The sequence below is a fragment of the Pipra filicauda genome, unplaced genomic scaffold (assembly GCF_003945595.2).
Source record: "Pipra filicauda isolate LSUMZ 115617 unplaced genomic scaffold, ASM394559v2 scaffold67_size6003252_pilon, whole genome shotgun sequence".
In the NCBI taxonomy this organism is placed as follows: Eukaryota; Metazoa; Chordata; class Aves; order Passeriformes; family Pipridae; genus Pipra; species Pipra filicauda.
Window position 1 is genome coordinate 1,956,132 of NW_024104842.1, and position 18,634 is coordinate 1,974,765.

At 41.9% G+C, this 18,634-nt stretch overlaps 1 protein-coding gene and 1 long non-coding RNA gene across 2 annotated transcripts in view; one reads left to right on the forward strand and one right to left on the reverse strand.

Annotated features, from left to right (window-relative positions):
* ENPP6 (ectonucleotide pyrophosphatase/phosphodiesterase 6) overlaps positions 1-18,634 on the forward strand; it is a 30,887-nt gene extending 12,253 nt beyond the window's left edge. Inside the window, exons 3-8 of the mRNA XM_027735458.2 lie at positions 4,678-4,789; positions 9,100-9,241; positions 10,256-10,435; positions 12,738-12,875; positions 16,780-16,903; positions 17,702-18,634. Of these exons, the coding sequence (XP_027591259.1) occupies positions 4,678-4,789; positions 9,100-9,241; positions 10,256-10,435; positions 12,738-12,875; positions 16,780-16,903; positions 17,702-17,925 (920 nt within the window). The 3' untranslated portion in view covers positions 17,926-18,634. The remainder of the gene's footprint in view (positions 1-4,677; positions 4,790-9,099; positions 9,242-10,255; positions 10,436-12,737; positions 12,876-16,779; positions 16,904-17,701) is intronic.
* LOC120324734 lies at positions 258-15,507 on the reverse strand. The gene is made up of 4 exons (XR_005566262.1): positions 15,103-15,507; positions 10,222-10,320; positions 7,420-7,494; positions 258-1,646 (listed from the first exon to the last, which is right to left on the reverse strand). It is a non-coding gene; the product is annotated as an uncharacterized LOC120324734 (long non-coding RNA).

The following is an 18,634-nucleotide window of genomic DNA, read 5'->3' on the forward strand; positions in this document are numbered from 1 at the left end:
AATAAAAAACCCAACAGTATCACTTTCCATTAAATGCCTTTGGACTTTACCTAGCTCCTACATGTTGCCCTTTGAGCAGTGTTTCCCAGGGAGAAGACATATGAGGTGTATATGTATGTATCCTTGCATACATATGTATACCCTTCACTCTTCTCTGCCTGCTATTTCCAGTTGAAAATTGCAACAATAGAGCCTCCCTTTTCCCAGTGCTTATGCTGCCAAGTGTATGCATTGACTCTTATGACACTGAGGGGGAATTTTTTGTGGATCTAGTATTTTAGCTGTGGACTGTGACATGTACATCTGTCTCTCCTTAATTATTTATCTGTGATGAGTGACCTTTGGCAAAGCCATCAGTGCCTCAGTTCAGCAAACGCTTAAGCACATGCTTATTTTAAGGATATTCATGGTCTCAAAGGACACATATGCCATACAAGGTCAGGCACAGGGCAGGAAGTGGGGTGAAATGTAGAACTATTGAACTAAAACACAGGGTTGTTGGGCTGCAGTAGGACTCCAGGTGTATCTGGGGTAAACAGAAGTCACTCCAAATGCAGTAATATTTATTACATTTTCCCTATACAACTTTTTAAACTGTTTTCTAGTTCCATAGTAAGGACGAAATCCTTTATAAAAATTCTAGATCTATCATTTTAAAACTTTAATTCTTAACAAGACATTTGACTTGGAAGCAATACTAAACAAAATGAAAATAATAAAAAAAAAGATTTCATAACCAAGGCGAGTAGAGGTCCCACAGACATTTGCACTACATATAATCTGCTGTTAGTGATTAGCTTTCCAGCCTGAGGATATACTTCTGCTTAGTAGTGAATCTTACAAATATGATAAAGAACCAAACAGGAAAAGTTTCAGAAACTCTTCATAAGAACAGCAGTATAGAGCCAAATTCAACACACTTTGTTCTGGAAGATGCTATTTTCTCTTTAGCCAGCATTGAAGACAAATGAAATCAATCAACCATAGCAGAAATGCCAGAGAGCTGATTCCCAGGATTAACTTACGCCACTGCCATTTCCTCCTCAGGGCCAGTTCCAAGCTTTGCAAAGTCTGAATGCAAAATCTGCTGCTTCATATTCTTCCCTACATTCCTCTCTCATGTGTAGTCAGTGCTTAAAGAAGTAAAATCCAGACCCCAGCAAACAGGAACACAGAGCAGGAGGGTTGTCGGGTGCAAATGACCATCCATGACAACTTTATCTGTGAGCCCAATGTAAACCCAGCAAAGACAACTCATGGGCAGAACTCATCTGGGATCTCCTGATGCTGGAAGCAGAGGAGCCAAAATATCACCATGCCAGGGGTCCCAACCACCAATTCTGACAAAATGTAAGACCTGGGCTTGTAAGGACATTTTTCTCCTCTCTTCACAATCTACATGAGGTGAAATTCTCAGGCTCATGCCCAGGTTGCCTGTCTGAAGCACTGCTGCTCCAGTGGATGGAGAATGCCCAGAGGAGTGCAAGAGCATTCCAGCAGTCTTGGCAAAGTCAAAGCTTTGGAGTGATCCTCAGCCCACTGGATTGTGTCACCATAGGTGCTCAAACTCCTTTATTTTCCAGCAGCCTGTGCTAACTGCGTACGCAGCTGCTTCAGCTGAAGTGCAGTGATATCTTCTCTAAACACTGAAATGAAAGAGGGAAAAAAAGGCTCTGAACTCAACTTTTGCCATTTAAACACAACATTTACCAGATCATACAGCTCATCTGGAAAGTTTTCAAAACTTGTTATGACATGAAGTGTCCAACTCTTAAATAAATGTTTAGAAATGCAATTTAAAGCTGGCAGAGGTTCAGGTCTCCATGTCAGATAGATAAAGAGGAGCCCATATATCACTCTGAAAGAAGTCCTTATTCCTGCTCCAGTAGTTCAGGTTTTTAAATAAAGGTTTAGTGTCACACAAAACTGTGAAAAAAGGTATCTAACATCTTCATAAATATAGCTTAACTATTTGTAGTTTAAACAAGAAAAAACATTCCCTTTGTCTGTCTCCAAATCTGTTTAAATTTCCTTTCCCATAATATTTAAATGAGAAAATTTACCATCTATCCTGGTCTCTACCAAAATGAAATCTAAATATTAAAAGTTCTTCGTGGCCAGTATTTTGGAATTGTAACAAACCTTAACATCAAAAATCCAAATTTAAGTTCTGTTTATCATAGAGGCTAAAAAGAAAAAGGAAGCTCTTGATATCTAAGCAGCCTGAATTTTCAGTGGTACTGCCAATGAACTGCATACTTGAAGACCAATATTTAGTGGCCAAAATGATTTCTAATTGTTGCTACGTCTATAGTCTTTTCTGTCATGCTCATCACCTGACAATCTAGAAATAGCAAAGATATCTCAACAGCTAAAATATCCCAGATCCCCAAGAGGTTAATGCTTCCAGTTATCCTGTGAGTAGTTCTGAGGGATGTTATGTGAGAAAATTACAATCTGATGTCAGTATCTGAAGAAGAAAAAAGAGGCAAAGTGGTAGTATTAGTCACTGACTATGAGCCATCCTACACCTGAACAAAAATACTAAGTGTTCCCAACATCTTTCCAAGTGCATCCTTAACTTCTTGCCTGGCTTTAGAGCCAATCTTTTCCCAGACTCAAGTGTCAGACAAGAAATTGGCTCCAAAGTTCTAGTTCAGTCCTGAAATACTAGTAAAACCCACAGAAGACTACTGCATCACTTTTAGCATCTGAGTTAGCTGTAAGCCCATCTTTTGCTGCTGGTAGCACCCAAGACATCCTGCAAAAGACTGAAGCTGCATGCCCTCAGGGCAGGGGGCTCCCTGGATATGACTTCAGGAAATTTATGGAATACATTTTTTTATGATTTAGTTAGGTAGCAGCTGGGACCTGTCTCTGTTGCACAACATAATTTCTTGAGGGTGATGTGTGCAGATGTATAGAAGTTTTACTGCGGGATGGTCTAGAGAGTCAGTTCTTGTCAAGTGATCTGCAGGCTCTTCAACCAGGTTGCAGATTACTTTCATGGTGGATTGTGGTGGAGAGATAAACAGTAAAGAATCTTCATGCAGAAAGGGGAAGATTAAATCACATATGTTTGGGGCAACAGGGGAAGAATTAAAAGCGAGCATCATCACACAGACCCACAGTTTTAATAGAAATAAAATTTAGATAGAGGTTTAAGATTATGCAGATGTGTTTTAACAGGAAAATAAATTATTTTACTACATTTTATGTTTATTATTGCAAATAATTAATCATAATAGATGGAGTCCCTTAAAACACGCAAACTATGTGGAGACATAGGAGTTGTTGCCACAGGTGAAGAGACTAAATCTCCCATGTGTGCTAGGGCTCTAACTTTTGGAAAGGATAATTTCCATCTAATTTGTCTGGCTTTCTGCAAATCAGTGAAGATTTTTAAAAAAACTTCGTAAGCTTAAATATTTAAGTTTTTCTAATGTTTCATGGTACTCCTAAATAGTCACAATCAGAAGTCTCTTAGCCAGCTTAGCCTGCAAGTGGTGTGCCTTTTCCCTGTGTCCCAGCACTGGATCTCGGCAATGTAAACTCATGTGGGCTGAGATGCAAGACACTGAAAAATTCTTTTTATTGAGTATCCCAGTAAGCAAACCACTGTAAATCATCTCTTATAGTAGTTCTGCTTAGTCTAGTGCCCTTTCTGTACTTAAACCTCCTGTGCAACCTTCTCCCACCCCAAGCAATGAGTCAAGTTATGACAGTCCTTAATGCCTATTCCTTTCATCCCAAAGAGAAGCAGAGGAACCCAGACGTAGACAGATTCAGGCTTTGGCTTAGAGTTGTCTTTTTGACCTGACTGTGTTGCTGTATACAGAGGCAATATTGCAAAAGATCTCTTTTTTATTTTCTTCCTTGTGCCCAAGGAATACACCAGAAAATGCCTAACAGTGATGGGAGGACTCGGGGGCTCTGGAATAATAATTTACCTGAATCCAGTGTTTCTGAAAGCACACTTCTTTTAAATATTAATGTTATTCTGCAGCATAGTAACTGGAGAGCAAAAGGGCAAAGAAACCTCACAAAAAACATGTTTTTTTATGTTCAGGGCCATGTTCTCCTGTAGGATTTGTTGCTGTAAATTTTTAGGCCACGAAACAGACTGTATTTTGCAAGGAAGGCTGCAAGTTACCAAGAGAGTTAATTGGTTTATTCTGTTTTAATAAGACCTCCTGGGAAACAGATTTAATAGTGGAGTGCCAGTATCACATAATAAAATATGGTTTATAAAGGATATTACAACATAAGATACAGCGTGTCAAACTGGAAAGCATTTGCTGAATTTTCAGGGAACAATATCTAAATCTATTATGTTGGAAGCCTGGAAATGAGGCTATGTGGCCACAGTAGTTAAAATGAAAACAAGCTAGCAATTTAAATGGAAACAGTCTGCCACAAGGGAATCAAGAGTTTTATTGTGGGAAGGTCACACAGAGACCTTCCTTTTACAGAGGGAAATTAAAGGATCCAATGTACAGTTTGCTACGAGCACTCATCAAACCAGCCTCTCTCTCCTTTTCCCTTCCCAACCACACGGTTTCCTGCAGGAAGGTGTAAGGTAAGTAATCTTGGAGGGAATTTACAAACCTGAACTCAGACCGAATGGTGTGGTGATCAAGGTGAAACAGCAGAGCTTACCACATGTTTTGCTCATAGGTTGTGAGGTCGAAATCCTTGGAGTCAGACCAAGTTACTGCCGCGAATACTTCAGTGTCCCAACAGACAAAAACTTTGCGGATGCCATCAGTGATGCCCTCGAGACCTTGTGGTATGTCACTAGGTTTTTGCAGTGTGGGGTTTCCTCTCTCAAGGACAAGTATTTGGGCTTACTATCAGAGATATTTTCAGGACTGGCTCCCAGGTAGGAAGATGGTGCTGAGGCTGCTTTACAGTGCTGTCCAAAAATACCACCATCACCACAGAAATAGGCCCTTACATTAAGATTGGAGGGAAAGATGTGCTCTTTTCCTGTGTAGGTTACAACAAAGAGGAGACATCCTAACTTACTACTTTTAGTTTATTGTTTCAAGCAGCTTCAGGATGAGTCTCTTCGCTGCAAGAGCAGACTGCAGTGCTTGGATTTAGAGAGGGAATTTGGAAATTCTGAAATTTGGCTTCGGTGACTTGTTTACAAGACTGATGCTTTGGCTTCTTCTGCATTTTAGAACATTGCAGGCACAATATTTTTGGAGTGGGCATTCATTTTGTGCAATATGAGGATATAACAGAGTAAAATAGAATAGTTCAGTTGGACAGGGCCTACAACAACCATCTAGCCCAGCTGATGGGCATATATATCTCAGATAACTCCTAGGAAAAATGTATGTTCCACACGCAGCTTTCAAGTTTCACTATCTCTCATTCAAACATTAACAAGGGACAATTCCACATAGGCTGTAAAATCAGGGAAGATTGCATCACCACATGCAGAGCCAATGCCTTACCTTAGCTATAACTAGGCTTCCTCTTTGAAAACCTTGTTGGTTCCATAATTTATCCAATCCTAGGAAACATTTCTATTTTACTACTTGTAAACTGCCATAGCGATTTGAATCTGAAAAGTTTTGTATTCACATGCTGAGTGTTGATTGTTTTTGAAATAAAGTCTCCAAAATTATGACAGTGCTGCTGGAGATGTTGCTCCAGTTGCACACTGAATCCTGCTGCTCAGAAATCACGGTGTTGTTTGCATCATGGGGCTTAGACAGAAACTGCCTGAGACCACATGAGATGTTTTATCATGAAATTATTTGGCTTAGATTTACAGAAAGTTATCTGCATGTGATATGAGGAGGCTTTATGATATATGATATAGGAGGCTTTCTGGAGCTTCTGCAATGCTTTTAATTTAGTGAATAAAAAAAGGAATGGAAAATTGAATACAGACATCCACTCTGACTTACCCAGAATTACTGTAGAAAGCTTTTTGGTCTGGTATCATTTGGGGATGGGTCAAGTTACACTTGACTCCCCGCCTGGTTTCTGTGCAGCACAGTGCATAAGGCTGCTCAGGGTACTTTGCAGCTTTGTAATTGTGAACATGGTTAAAACAAGGCACAAACTGTTAAAAGGTCCAGCGCTTTAAGGTGTTCTTTTGGGTAGCTGGATCCCATTGAAAACGTCTCAATAGCTAATTCACGCTAAGCTACAAGGCTGCCCACTGCTATCTTCGGTGGAAAAGAAGAAAAGGGCAGGAACACAGCAGTGTCGGTGGAACAACTCACAAGAGATGAAAACTCTTCAAGAAAAGAGCAAATCCCTGCCATGATGCCTGCCAGAAATACCAGCTAAAGCCTGCTGAAGTGCCCAAAACCTACAGATCATCCCAGAGCTGCATGAGGTCCTGTCTCTGGTATCCCTTTACACATCCCCTCTTGAATTTCTGCCCAAGTTCCTTTTCTTTAAACTATGTACCTTGTCTCCAGCAAGGCAGGAAAGAGCAAAAAAGGATGATTATAGATAAAACTGATAATCAGCTCTGGGTTTAAATACTGCAGGGACTTAAAATAAGAAGGGAGAGTAGAGAACAAACAGGTCAAAAATGAGGTAGGTTTCCTTATTCTTTCTCTCATTCATCCTCTTTGTTTATTCCTTTAAGATTTAGGAAAAAAAATTCTGTGCTGTTGGGCCAGCCCATAAGAAGTAAAGCCTCTGAAATGCCTTTACTGTAGGTATACTCACTTAGCAGATATTAGCATGTCTGGTAGTAGAGTCTTGAGCTTGTCATTTACATCTTTTGCAAGTGCTTTTTACCCTTGAAGCTGTTCAAAGGCTGGCAAATCCAGTGTTTCCTTTCCACACACCAACTAATTGGAAAAGCCCATTAGGCTGAGACTGGCATTAGCTATATGTGGGAAAACAGCCTGTGGCAAGGGCAGTCTGTTGCCTGTAGCAGTGCCTTGCTCAGTTGCCCCAATGGCAGGTATTAGTAGTTAATGAACTGTACTTTGGCTCCCACCATTAGCAAACCTTACAGAGACTCCAGGGTAGAGAGAGTAAGCCCTTTAATATGGCATAGCGAACTAGGCGTTATCTTGGGTTTGAGCACAGGAATTCTGACCCATCTTAACTTCGCTGAAGTTGAAAGTTTTAGCAATCCCCTCTGCAGGGACAGAAATACCTAACTCATCAGGGAGCCACTGAGCTCTTCTTGCAACCAAAGCAAACTATCCTTCAGGAATATTCTCCAGTCTCTTCAAACAGGTGCTTTAAGACCACTATTTAGACAAAAAATATTCAAAACTAAGTCAAGCATCTGTTTTTGGCAAGTGAAACTAAAACCTTCCTTGTGTCTTTTCCACAGTTATAACTTAAGGGCTGTTGTGATCTACCTACCTTCCTGGACAGGTGTCATGAAGTTTGCACAATACTTGCAAAATGTGCTCGTAAAATACAAACCTCTTTTTGGTATTGCCATCGGTGCCATCCAACTTTCTTCAGCAAGCTTTCCTTAGTCGTTTACTTGGAAACTTACTGGTGAGGGAAGAAGACAGGATGAGCACATAGTTAGAGAGATTATTTCTCCCATGCCAGCCATGATCAGAGATGCCTAGTTTTCTTAGAAGAACAGGCAAAAATGGAAACAAAGTAAAATTAGATCTTAGAAGCTCTGGATGTGCTGTACCAAGTCCTGCAAACTCCTAAGCATGCTGCTTAATTTGAGCTTGTCCCATTGAAGTAATTGAGTATTCTTCTTACAGCACTGAGCCCTCACTGAGAAATCTCGCCATAGCCTAAATGAGAGCACTTGTTTTATGCAATAAATCTCCTTCTTGGCTTCTATCTTGATCAAAATGATCACTACAGATGAGAAGACATAAAGTAGTCTAAGTAGCTCATTAATATAGGCACTGCAGCAGAAGAAAACTATTTCAGTAGGTTCAATGTGTGTGTATGCAAAAGAGAAATTAGAGGGTTAATTTTAGAAATGATTTATGCCCAATACAGATGGAAAGTAATGCTTAAAATCAAACTGGGAAGAGGGCTGCTTCATTTGAATTATTTTAAAATCTTTAAGAATGAGAAACAATACTATTCTGCAGGGCCAGCAGTGCACAGTAGAGACCTTCAGCTTCTTACAGGACTGCTCCTCTGAGGCCTTCCTCAAACTGAAAAATGCAAATTACAGACCCTAATTCAGTCAGTCAGTCAGTCAGTTCCTCACCTCTGATTTTTCCTCTTCTCTCTCGCTCATTACACCAGACTACCCAAGTGTCTTTAATCAGAGAAGCTGGACCTGTCAGGACATGACACAAAGTCTTTTTGCAGGGATCTTGGTCTTGATGAGAGCACGTATTATGGATGGCACACTCTGTCATATATTAAGTACAGCAGAAAAAGACTGGGTTTGAACTTCGTGAGCATAAGTTTGTGATTTTATCCACACAACTGTTCTCAGGGAGATTTACAGTGAACTGTAAAGTGGTCATGAAAATGTAATTAAGCACTGATATATGTGTCATCCCCACTAATTAGGCTGAGGGCATTCAGTGCAGAAATCTGTGATCAGCTAAACTTATGCAATGCTGAGATTACCTTAGAGATTACCTTTGTTTCCCTTTGGTCATATTCCTGAATAAAACCCCCATCCAAAATTTAATCCCAATTCCTACTGCTCAGTATTTTGCAAGAAAGAGCACATCCTGAGTTGACCTCGGTGGTTTGGAAGACCTCACGCAGGAGAGAGCCAGACGTGCCAAACTTTAATTAAAGTATGTTTGTCTGGTAATTCCCACAATCCTTTTAATAAGGGCACTGAGCACAGAAATCAGTGTTTCTTTGTCATTAAAGGGAAAGCTGCCTTCTTAATTCAAAGAGGTTAGTAGAGGGCTGCCAGGCCAGCCTGTGCTTGCACATGGCAGTCTCTACTGCCACCTCTGAGAGGAGTCTAAGGCAAGCTCAGGAGACTCTGGGTGTGAATAATGAGCCCAGCTGTGCGACAGTAGGTGGGACAGCACGGGCTGGAAGCAGAAAACGGGGTTCTGTGGTTCTACGTGCTGGTGAAGACAATAACGCCGGCAGCCAGGAGGTCTCCATGTGTGCCAGCCTCTCACTCCTTCCCCTCCCTCCCATCTCCAGCAACGGCAGCGCTGAGATGGCCGCAGTGTACTACGAGCGCATTGATGTGGAAGGCCACCACTACGGCCCTTTGTCCCAGCAGCGGAAGAACGCTTTGAAGGAGGTGGACAAAGCCTTGAGCAACATGATCTCACTCATCAAGGTGAGCGCCATCCAAGACCCCAGCTCCTGGGTGCCTTTGGAAAGGTTTTTAAAACTGCTATTTGTGGCACTGCCAAGAGCCTATTTAATACCTGTCACTGAATGCATTGGCTGTAAACTTTTATTTCCTGAGAAACAGGTTACTGAGATCATGTGGAAGTCAAGGCACCATTCCCTGGATTATTATTTTCATTGATGGCATTATAACCTGCTTGGCGGATTTACACCAATAGCCCCAGGAAACCACAAACCAATATACAGTTTATAACTGGTGTTGCCGGCTAAACTTTACTGTAGGCAAACGAATCAAAACCGTGTGCTTCCTAAGGTTTGTGGAATCAGACAATTAACTTATATAGCAGTTTTTATGGCACTATTCAGAACGCCTTACTTTAAACTCGATTTTAAAAAAACATCATCTAAATGAATTTTCAGCAAGAAAAGGAGGATGCCAAGCTTTGGGGTAAATGGCAATTCTGTGAATCTTTGACAATGATAAATGCATGTTGGAGTTTTCTATGTGTTTCAGTGAGGAAAGGAATATGGATCTCCAATTTCACTAAATTATAGAAGTTCTAATGCTAAGTGCTTATGTTTTCAAGGGGAAGAGAGAAACACCCCTGCCACAGGTAGTATCATGGCAAAGTTATTCTTCCCCATCTGTTTTGGCCAACAGATTAAGAATAGCTCAGTAAAATCCTGTCTAAGACCAACTGGGACAACTGCTTTGCTGGTCTGGGATGTAGCATCTGGTTATTTAGCAGGGGGGTGGATTTTTTTTGGAAAAACTCTCTTTGATGCTAACCTCTCAGACTCTTCCAGAGCAGCAAGTGAGAGTGGGTGTCCATCATTACAGGTGGTGGCAAAGCACATTGCAGGGCATTTGTGGATGTGCTCCTTCTGGTGAACTTCCACTAAATCGGTGGAGGCCAGATGGGGATTTAAATTTTCCAGTGGGCACAGACAGTGCAAAGCTCTTACCAACCATAACTGCTGTCATGCACTTGCTTTACAGAGCAAAGGCCTTCAGAATGAAGTTAATGTCCTCCTCTTCTCCGACCATGGGATGACAGACATCTCCTGGGCAGACAAAGTGATTGAGCTGAACAAATATATCAACATGAGCGATACTATACAAATGAAGGACCGAGGTCCTGTTGTGAGCCTCTGGCCAGCTCCAGAGAAGCATGCAGAGGTAAGTACAGCTTGGTCATACTAGTCTTTGTGTTTCCTCAGTTTTTTTGCCAGTTGTGACTTCTGTCTTCTCATAACATCCAAATCTGGCTCTCAGGGATGTGTGTAAAAATCAGCCTGAGGCTCTTATCAGGAGTCAGACTTGGAGCCTGTGACACTCTTGTGCTGCTGGTTTCTGAAGGAAAGTCACACCAGGCAAATTAGAAAGCATGAACTTTCATCATTGTATGGCAAGGACATGTGCTTTCAAACCCCACCTCTATGTGCTTTTGATAAACAGCTAAAAGATTTTAGCTCAAAATCCATTTTTAGGATTTTATATATATGTCAGTCAATTTATTGACACCCTAGCTGTGATTTTCAAATGATCTGGCATTCATACTCCAGTAAACTCCCATAGAGTTTGAGGAATTAACTCCATTAGACCAGAATTGCAAAAAATAATTTTTTTACAATATTTTCCTTTGAAGAATTTTTGGTGAAGCATGTTGGATTGAATTAACCATAAAAGTCCAAGGTTAGAACTGCATGATTTTGAGGGATAAATTAAAACAGTAGTGAAAAAAATTGGAAATTATTTGAAAAGAATGAAAATGCAGTATCTGTAACTAACAGCCTAGTACATTATAGTCTAACTAGAAACCAATGCATGAGAAGTCATCACTGCTGTCCTCAGAATATATATATGTATGAATGTACAAAATGGGCAGGTCGTGCCCATTTGAATAATCTTGTTTTCTAGATTATATTTCTATATTATATTTTAGCCAGTTCCAGTATATCATAGCTTGCAAAATTTTTAAAAAGAGAATATTTGCACCCAGTCTCTCCAGGAACTGTGTAGCTGTGGTATTGTGAACATTGGTTCACAAATTGGTGCCAGGACTGAAAGTTGTCTTAGAGGCATGCATAAGCAATTCAATCAAAGTGAATCTCAGGGGTTCACAGCATTGATATGTGCTCTCCTTGGTCTTAACCCAGAGCTCCTGATTTTTGTAGGCCAGACCTTCAAACAAGGGCAAGTTGCAACTTCACACAGACATGGGGTTTCATCTGACAAAGCTTTTAAGCACATGCTTCTCTCTTATTAAACAGCCAAATACCTCTAAGGAGAAAAAAGTGCAATGCCTCTACACTATGGTTTTGTTTTCTTCCTTCCTTCCTTCCTTTCTTTCTAGCACTTCTTACTGGACTACTGCTTTTTAAGTGAAGTCAAGTTGGTTTTCAGTTTCCCAATAGAGCTTCAAAGAGCTATGTTTAGGAATTAAGAGTGTATCATAACATGGTGATTATCACCTTTAAGAACTATCCCATTTCGAAGAAGTACTGGTGAAACACCAGGACCACCCTAGTCCTGCTCATGGGAGGGTCTGGCTGGATTTCGCCATCACACCCTGGTGCTGTCCTTATGGTCACTGCATATCGATGCACATCTCTGGCACACATAGGCACACAAGGGTGACTTAGCTAAAAGGCTAGTGAAGAACCTTTCATTCTTTGCAGAATCGAGCTAATTATTCCTGAAAATTATTTATATTTAAGCAAAAGAACAATATAGTGTCTGAGGACTCCAATAATGACCTTTTTTATGGAATATGAACATCTCCTTCAGGCATTTAAAATACTTTTTCTAAACAATTTGGGGTTTAACCACACTTGTGTGATTATATTCAAGACAGTATGATTAATATTAATAAACCACTTGTATGTCATTGTGCAGATTCAAGCTGCAGGCATTGGCTAATTAATCTCATGGCATCCTTATGAAGCAGATAACTAAACACTATCAATCCCTTTGTTAGGAATTGACTGGTTAAGTGCAAGAAGCACAGATGAGGTGATATTAATTCTTCACTCAAGCGCACAAAGAGAGAATGAATGGCAGAGGATAAAGAAAATATTCCTTTTCCACATCTGTACACAATCCACATGGTGCCTTTGAGCATCTTTAACCACTTTACTTTCACCACTGTCTCGTGTGATGGTGTGGTTCCTCCTGGTCTATTTCTGTAGGCTGGTGTACTTACATGCATACATTTGTGTGTGTATCATAAATATATATAATACATGAATTCATGCATTCCTATGTGTTTCTGATCCAAGTTTTCAGAATCTCCTAAACCACATAAGTAGGTTTTGTCCAGCCATCATTTTTGGACGGGCAGAGTCCTGGTTTGAATGTGCTAATGGTTAGCCATTAAAGGGGATTAGCCATTTTGCAAATTCAGGTGTTTCAGTGTACCCCTTGGTGCATATATGTTCTTTACAGACATATAGTGTCCTAACATTTGTTTTCTTTGCAGATATATCAAAAATTGAAAGCCGTGGAACACATGGATGTTTATAACATACAGGATATTCCAAACAGGTTTTTCTACAAAAAAGGAAAATTTGTGTCTCCACTAACCCTTGTGGCCGAGGAAGGATGGTTCATAGTAGAGGTAAAGTATAGAAGCAAAATACATTGACATGAATGGCAAAAGGTGCAGTGTATGAAAACGGTCAGAAAATCGTACAATTCTATGCTGATCATTGAGTTCAATGAGCTGACTGCAGAACTACTGCTTAAAGGGGCTTAAAGGTACTGCAGCTATCCTATAGGTAGACAGTTAAATAGTCAAGACGGTGTTTTTTCTTCTGTTGTCATAACACAGGACTAGTCCTTGTATTTCACATTCCGGTTCTGTTGCTTTACTCTTCTTCCCCCTGCCATCTACCTTAGTTTCAGACACAAAAAGAGTGTTTCCGTTTCAAGTCCTTACTGTCCCTCCATTCAGCAGTACCTGTAGCAACCTTTCATTCTGCCTGGCTTCCTACCCGCCAGACTAAAAAAGCGCCATTTCCCCCAAGCCCTCCAGTCTCAAAAGGGTCAGACTGAGGGTTTCCTCCTCAGAGACCCTGTCCTCAGAGACCCTCCTCAGAGAAGCCCTGTCCACACTCCGAAAATCTGAGAACTTCTTAAGCAAAGAATCCACATGTGAAGAGATTTTTCATAGTAACTTATTTTCTTACTATAATTTGCTGTTGTTGTTATTTTGTATTTGTAACACTACTGGGCATCTCCACATTACAAATACTAACAGTAAGTTGGCAGAACCAAGATGTCCTGGGTTTTTTTAATGTCCCAGCATAGTCATTGCACATTGTTGCCTTGTAGATTACTGTAACTCAGCTGAGCATCTTCTTTCATGACTTTCAGAGCTACTGCTCACCAAGCTTTGCTCAGGACATTTCACACCACCACATTTCTCACTAGCCAAATTGAATTTAGGATAATAATTTCTACAGCTGAATAAAAATGCACCTCTAAAAAAACCCAGTGGCATTTGAGTATGGATTGATGAGCACATTTCTGGTTAAAAAAAAAAAAAAAAAGCCAGAGTTAAGATTTAGACATGTAAAGTAGGAATCTGAAACAATTTCGCCAAAATGATTTAAAAAAATTACAACTAAACTCTTTTGTACAAAAGTTCAAAACAGAACATTTTTACATATTCTGTTGAAAATAAAAAAGGTACTTAAAAAAGTCATTGAAACTCTGACAAACCTTAATAACAGTGCAGCAAACACTGCTGCTATGGTAATTATTTCTGTCTCTCTGCCCATTCCTTCCCATTGTTTCTGATTTTCAAGGGTGTCCTCTCATTAATACAGTCAGATTTTCCTTCTCTTCAGTACATTTTCATTATCCATGAATGGGATATGAAAATGAAAGTTTCCTGTCATTTTTAAAGCAATAATTGAGCCTTCTGTTATGCTTCCTGCTCAAATCACTGAAAAGAGGATGTTCAGCTCTTCCCTGTCATGCTCAAGGGGTGTTTTAACTCTCTGTTGGTTAGTGGATAGCTATAAGGTGTTTGAAAAGGAGATTTTTTTGGTTGTTGTTTTTTGAAAGGGATAAAGAAGATGTATCTGGAAAATTGTCGTTTCTCCCAGCAAGGAGCTGGGGATCTATAACTTCTAAGTAGGTAAACTAGAACTAAAGCCCATCTACATTTCAGTTAAAGCAGGATAAGGAGGGATTTCACACACCTATCGAAGCCTCGTTCCCTCCACATGAGTGAGTGGTCCCCATCCTTTGACCAGAATTTCTCCCAGCTACTCTCCTATGTGCAACACTGGTGTTAGCCCTCAGGCCTGTGTGCTCTCTCTGTACCCATCCCAGTGTACTTTCCCAAGATTTAGGGAGCAATTGCAGTACATTTTCTAAACATTCACATGCAGGGAAAAGTCCACTGTCGGCAGTCCCAGACATGCCTGTTTCATCTTTGAGGAGCAGCACTAGCCCAGGCTTAGGCTTAACATGAAAAATTATGTCTCAGTTGAGTCTACCATCCCATTTGTATTTGTCAAGCAGGCACTTCAGGGTGCTGTCAGTGCCCTGGCCCCAAAGAAGCCCTGGGAGTTTATGAGGTTTGCTGTAAGGTAGAGCCTGATGCTCTAGAAGGGCAGCATTGGGGTGCTTGCACAGCCCTGTCTCTCAAGCTACTGCTGTTAGTGGCTCCATTTCATGAGCTCTCATTTCAGCTGCAGCTGTGAAAGCAAGTAGTATGTTTTCTGGCCCAAGAAGCAGCAAAAATGATGGAAATGACTGTGCCTTTGACTGCACAGTCAGTTGTGAGTGGGTATCTCTTGCTGCCTGGGTGAGTTATGGAAAGGCACACATACCTCCTGGATTTAACATTCCTGGGGAAGCAACAGAGTCCAGGACATCTGACAGGACCATGGAGGGGTGTGGCTTCATTGATGTCATGATACTGCCAAAGAACCGCTGAAAATTTGATGTGGCTTGACTTGTCTGAAGCTGATGCTAGCAAATGCTGTACAGGTCACCTGATGGTGAGCAGCACAGGTAGTCCCCGGGAACTGCGGTAAACAGAGCCACAGCATAAGGAGGTGCTATGGTAGGAAGAGAGGAAGGCTTGCTCCGAGCTCTGTCAGGGAAATAAATGGGGGAAATAGATGGGGACAAGAAAAGAAATTTGTCAACTGAAATAGTTTAATTTAATCTGTAACAGATTACCCAGAGAGACTGTGGAATCTCCCTCATTGGAAATACTCAAGAACTGTCAGCAGTGCAATGTGCTCTAGGATGACCCTGCTTGAGCAGGGAGGTTGGACCACATGATCCACTGTGGTCCCTTCCAACCAGAATACTACTCCATTCTGTAGTATTTTGGAATTATCTGGTACATCTGCTGAATACTGCATGTGAAGAAACACAAGGGATAAAGGGATACTCTGGGCGTTCCCCTAGAGAGTAGTTGACCTCTTAGTCATAACTACTGCTGTCCTCACTGCACAGTCAATTTTCTTTCTGGAGGAGGAAGATAAAAATCAGACAAAATCAATGTTTGTGAAAGGAAAGACATCCTTGGTTAATCTGCTTCATCATCTGCAGGGGTTATGGCACCACTTGCCCAGGGTGGTAATGTGGGAAACTTTTCTGGGGCATCTTCTGTACTTCTGTGCCTGGGTATGAAGCCCAGACCTCACTGCTTTAGAGAACTGTGTAGATCCTTCTCTGTAACCATCAGAGAAATTAATGTCAAGGGTCTGATGAATATCTAAGTAAAATTCCTGCCATAGTTTTAGGGCTATCTGGAATGCCGCATCTGCTGCCATCCCTAAGGAACATGGGACAGGAGAAACTTGTGGACAGGGTTGGTCCAGCATTTTGATTAGCCCCTAGAGACTGCTGCTCTGACAGGTATGACACTATTGTAGATAGTCTGGTAAGAGCTGTTCATATGAAACAGGAGAAAGTAAGGAAGGAATTTAAAAGTACTACTTAAGTGCAATGTGGGCAAGGAAGAACAAGATTTATAATGACAAATTAATAAAGCATAGATCCACTGAGCAAGGAAAGAAAACAGAGTGATCTAGGTCAGGGAGAGAGGGACTGTCTTAGGTCAGAATCAGTGTTCCCTGAAACAAACTTGATTTCTTCAATATTAAAACAAAATGGCTTATTTTTCTAAGGTGCCAGTGGCATATGGGACAGAACAACACATCAGCAAATCCACAGCATGGTGCTGGGTGGGAGAGTGACACTGCTAGCATGAGTGGGGAGAGGGACACCACCTTGCTTGCACATGTCACATACGGCTGTGGTACTTTGGGCCTGTGGCAGAAATTTAGATGAGCTGTCCTCCCCTCTCAGTGCAGAGATGGCTACTCACTGAGGCAGCTAAGCTGGGGGTCACCCCTCCTCGGGATGAGCTCCTGTGCAGCCAACAGCAGGGGGGGGGGTGTGATGGGTCCTGAGACACAGCATAGCACCCCCCAGCACCCCAGCACAGCCTGGCAGGCAGGCACTAACCACACTCTGCTGTTGTCACCCAGAGCAGGGACAAGCTGCCCTTCTGGGAAAACGGGACAGGCAAGAAGGAGGCCTGGCAGAATGGCTGGCATGGCTACGACAATGAGCTCATGGACATGAGAGGCTTCTTCCTCGCATATGGACCAGGTACAATGCCACCATCCCAGGTGTTCCACTTCCCCTGCAGCACCATGGTCCCTACCCCTGCAGCCCTGCAGCCCCTGGCACATCAGGACCCTGATGTGGCACTCTGTGACACTTAAAAATTACAAATAGATGGCAGGATTTCCTCACTACAGAAGGTTTCTAGCTCTCTTTTTTTAGCTGGAGAAACAGGGCAGAGAGATATGAAGGGATTTAGTCAGCCTCTCTCTGATGTCCCAGCACAGTAACTCTGTCCCTTTGCTCTTTTTTCCTACATTTTGGCCTAAATTTTTAATTCCATTTGAGACACACAAATTCTTCTTCTGTTGGAGGATTTGGACTCAATAACGCAGAGCACTTTATTTGGGAAGGCTGCAGCATACCTCACCCACCTGTCTGACGAGCAGACACAAGCCTCCTGGTTTCCACTTCATCTGGACCTTTAAACGCTGCAAAGCACCAGGGTGCAACCGCAGACAGGAGTGAAAACAAAGCAGAATGTGCAATAGAATTATGTCAGGCTATTAAATCTACCAAGCGCACCCAGTAAAGTAGCTCCTTAAAAGTTTGGTGGTTTTTTGGTTCTCAGAATAAAATTGGACTAGAAGTAAAAAATAATGCACAAAAATTTTTAAAATGTTTTTGCTGATCTATGTTATCTTATAGCTATAAATTGTATAGTGTGCCACATCCCAGCCGGCTGGGAAAGTCCCAGGAAAGGCATAGGAGCCCTTGCCCTACCCATATTTCAAGCACTGAGCCATAAGCTGTATGATGTCAACTCCTCTCTTTTGCCTGCAGATTTCCGATCCAACTACCGAGCACCACCCATCAGATCCGTGGATGTTTACAACATCATGTGCAGCCTGGCAGGAATACAGCCACTGCCCAACAATGGCTCCTGGTCCAGGGTGGAGTGCATGCTCCGAAACACAGCTCCCTTGGCACCACTCCCCCCATGCAGCAGCTGTGCCCTGGCACTAGTTGTGCTCTCCCTGTTTGCCAAGCAGATCTCCTTACTGTGATCCCTGAACAATGTCAGTCAGTGTCACCAGCAACTCCATTCTTCTCTGATTTTTTTTTAAAGTTCTTCATTTGAATAATAGCTTCATTAATAGAGTGCTGTCCCCCACTCCTCCATTGTGCTCCACCAGGCGTGAATCTGACCCATCCTGCATTTACAGCCGTTGTAACGTGAACATGTTCCAAACAACATGCTCCAAACACAGCCAGGGAAGTTGGTGTTGTTTCTCTAGATTTACAGCTCTGGCAATGAGAGCAGAATCCTGGCTGGCTATCCACATTATTTTCTGGCGGGTGCACGTGGGGATCTCTGAGCATCAAACACATCTTACACAGCATCTTTCTCTGAGGGGCTCACCCTGGCTCCTGGTACTGAGAAGCTCAGGAGTAGAGACTGACATCTCTGCATTTAACTGCGTTCTTCCTTCTTCACTCCTTCATCTCCAGCTCCATCACCAGCAGGGCCCCATCGTCTTACAGTGCCAGCCAAGCCCTGTCTATACTGACCCATTCAAAGTGCCAAGAGCTTTGGTGAGTTACCATAATGCTAAGAGAGGTGGGCCAGCAGGAGAGCAGTGAGAGCATCCTATTTCTCAGCCTTTCCTTCTTCATTCTCCCCAGTGTGAGTCCTGGCCGTGCATAGAATCATAGAATCATAGAATCAGCCGGGTTGGAAGGGACCTCCGAGATCATCAAGTCCAACCCTTGATC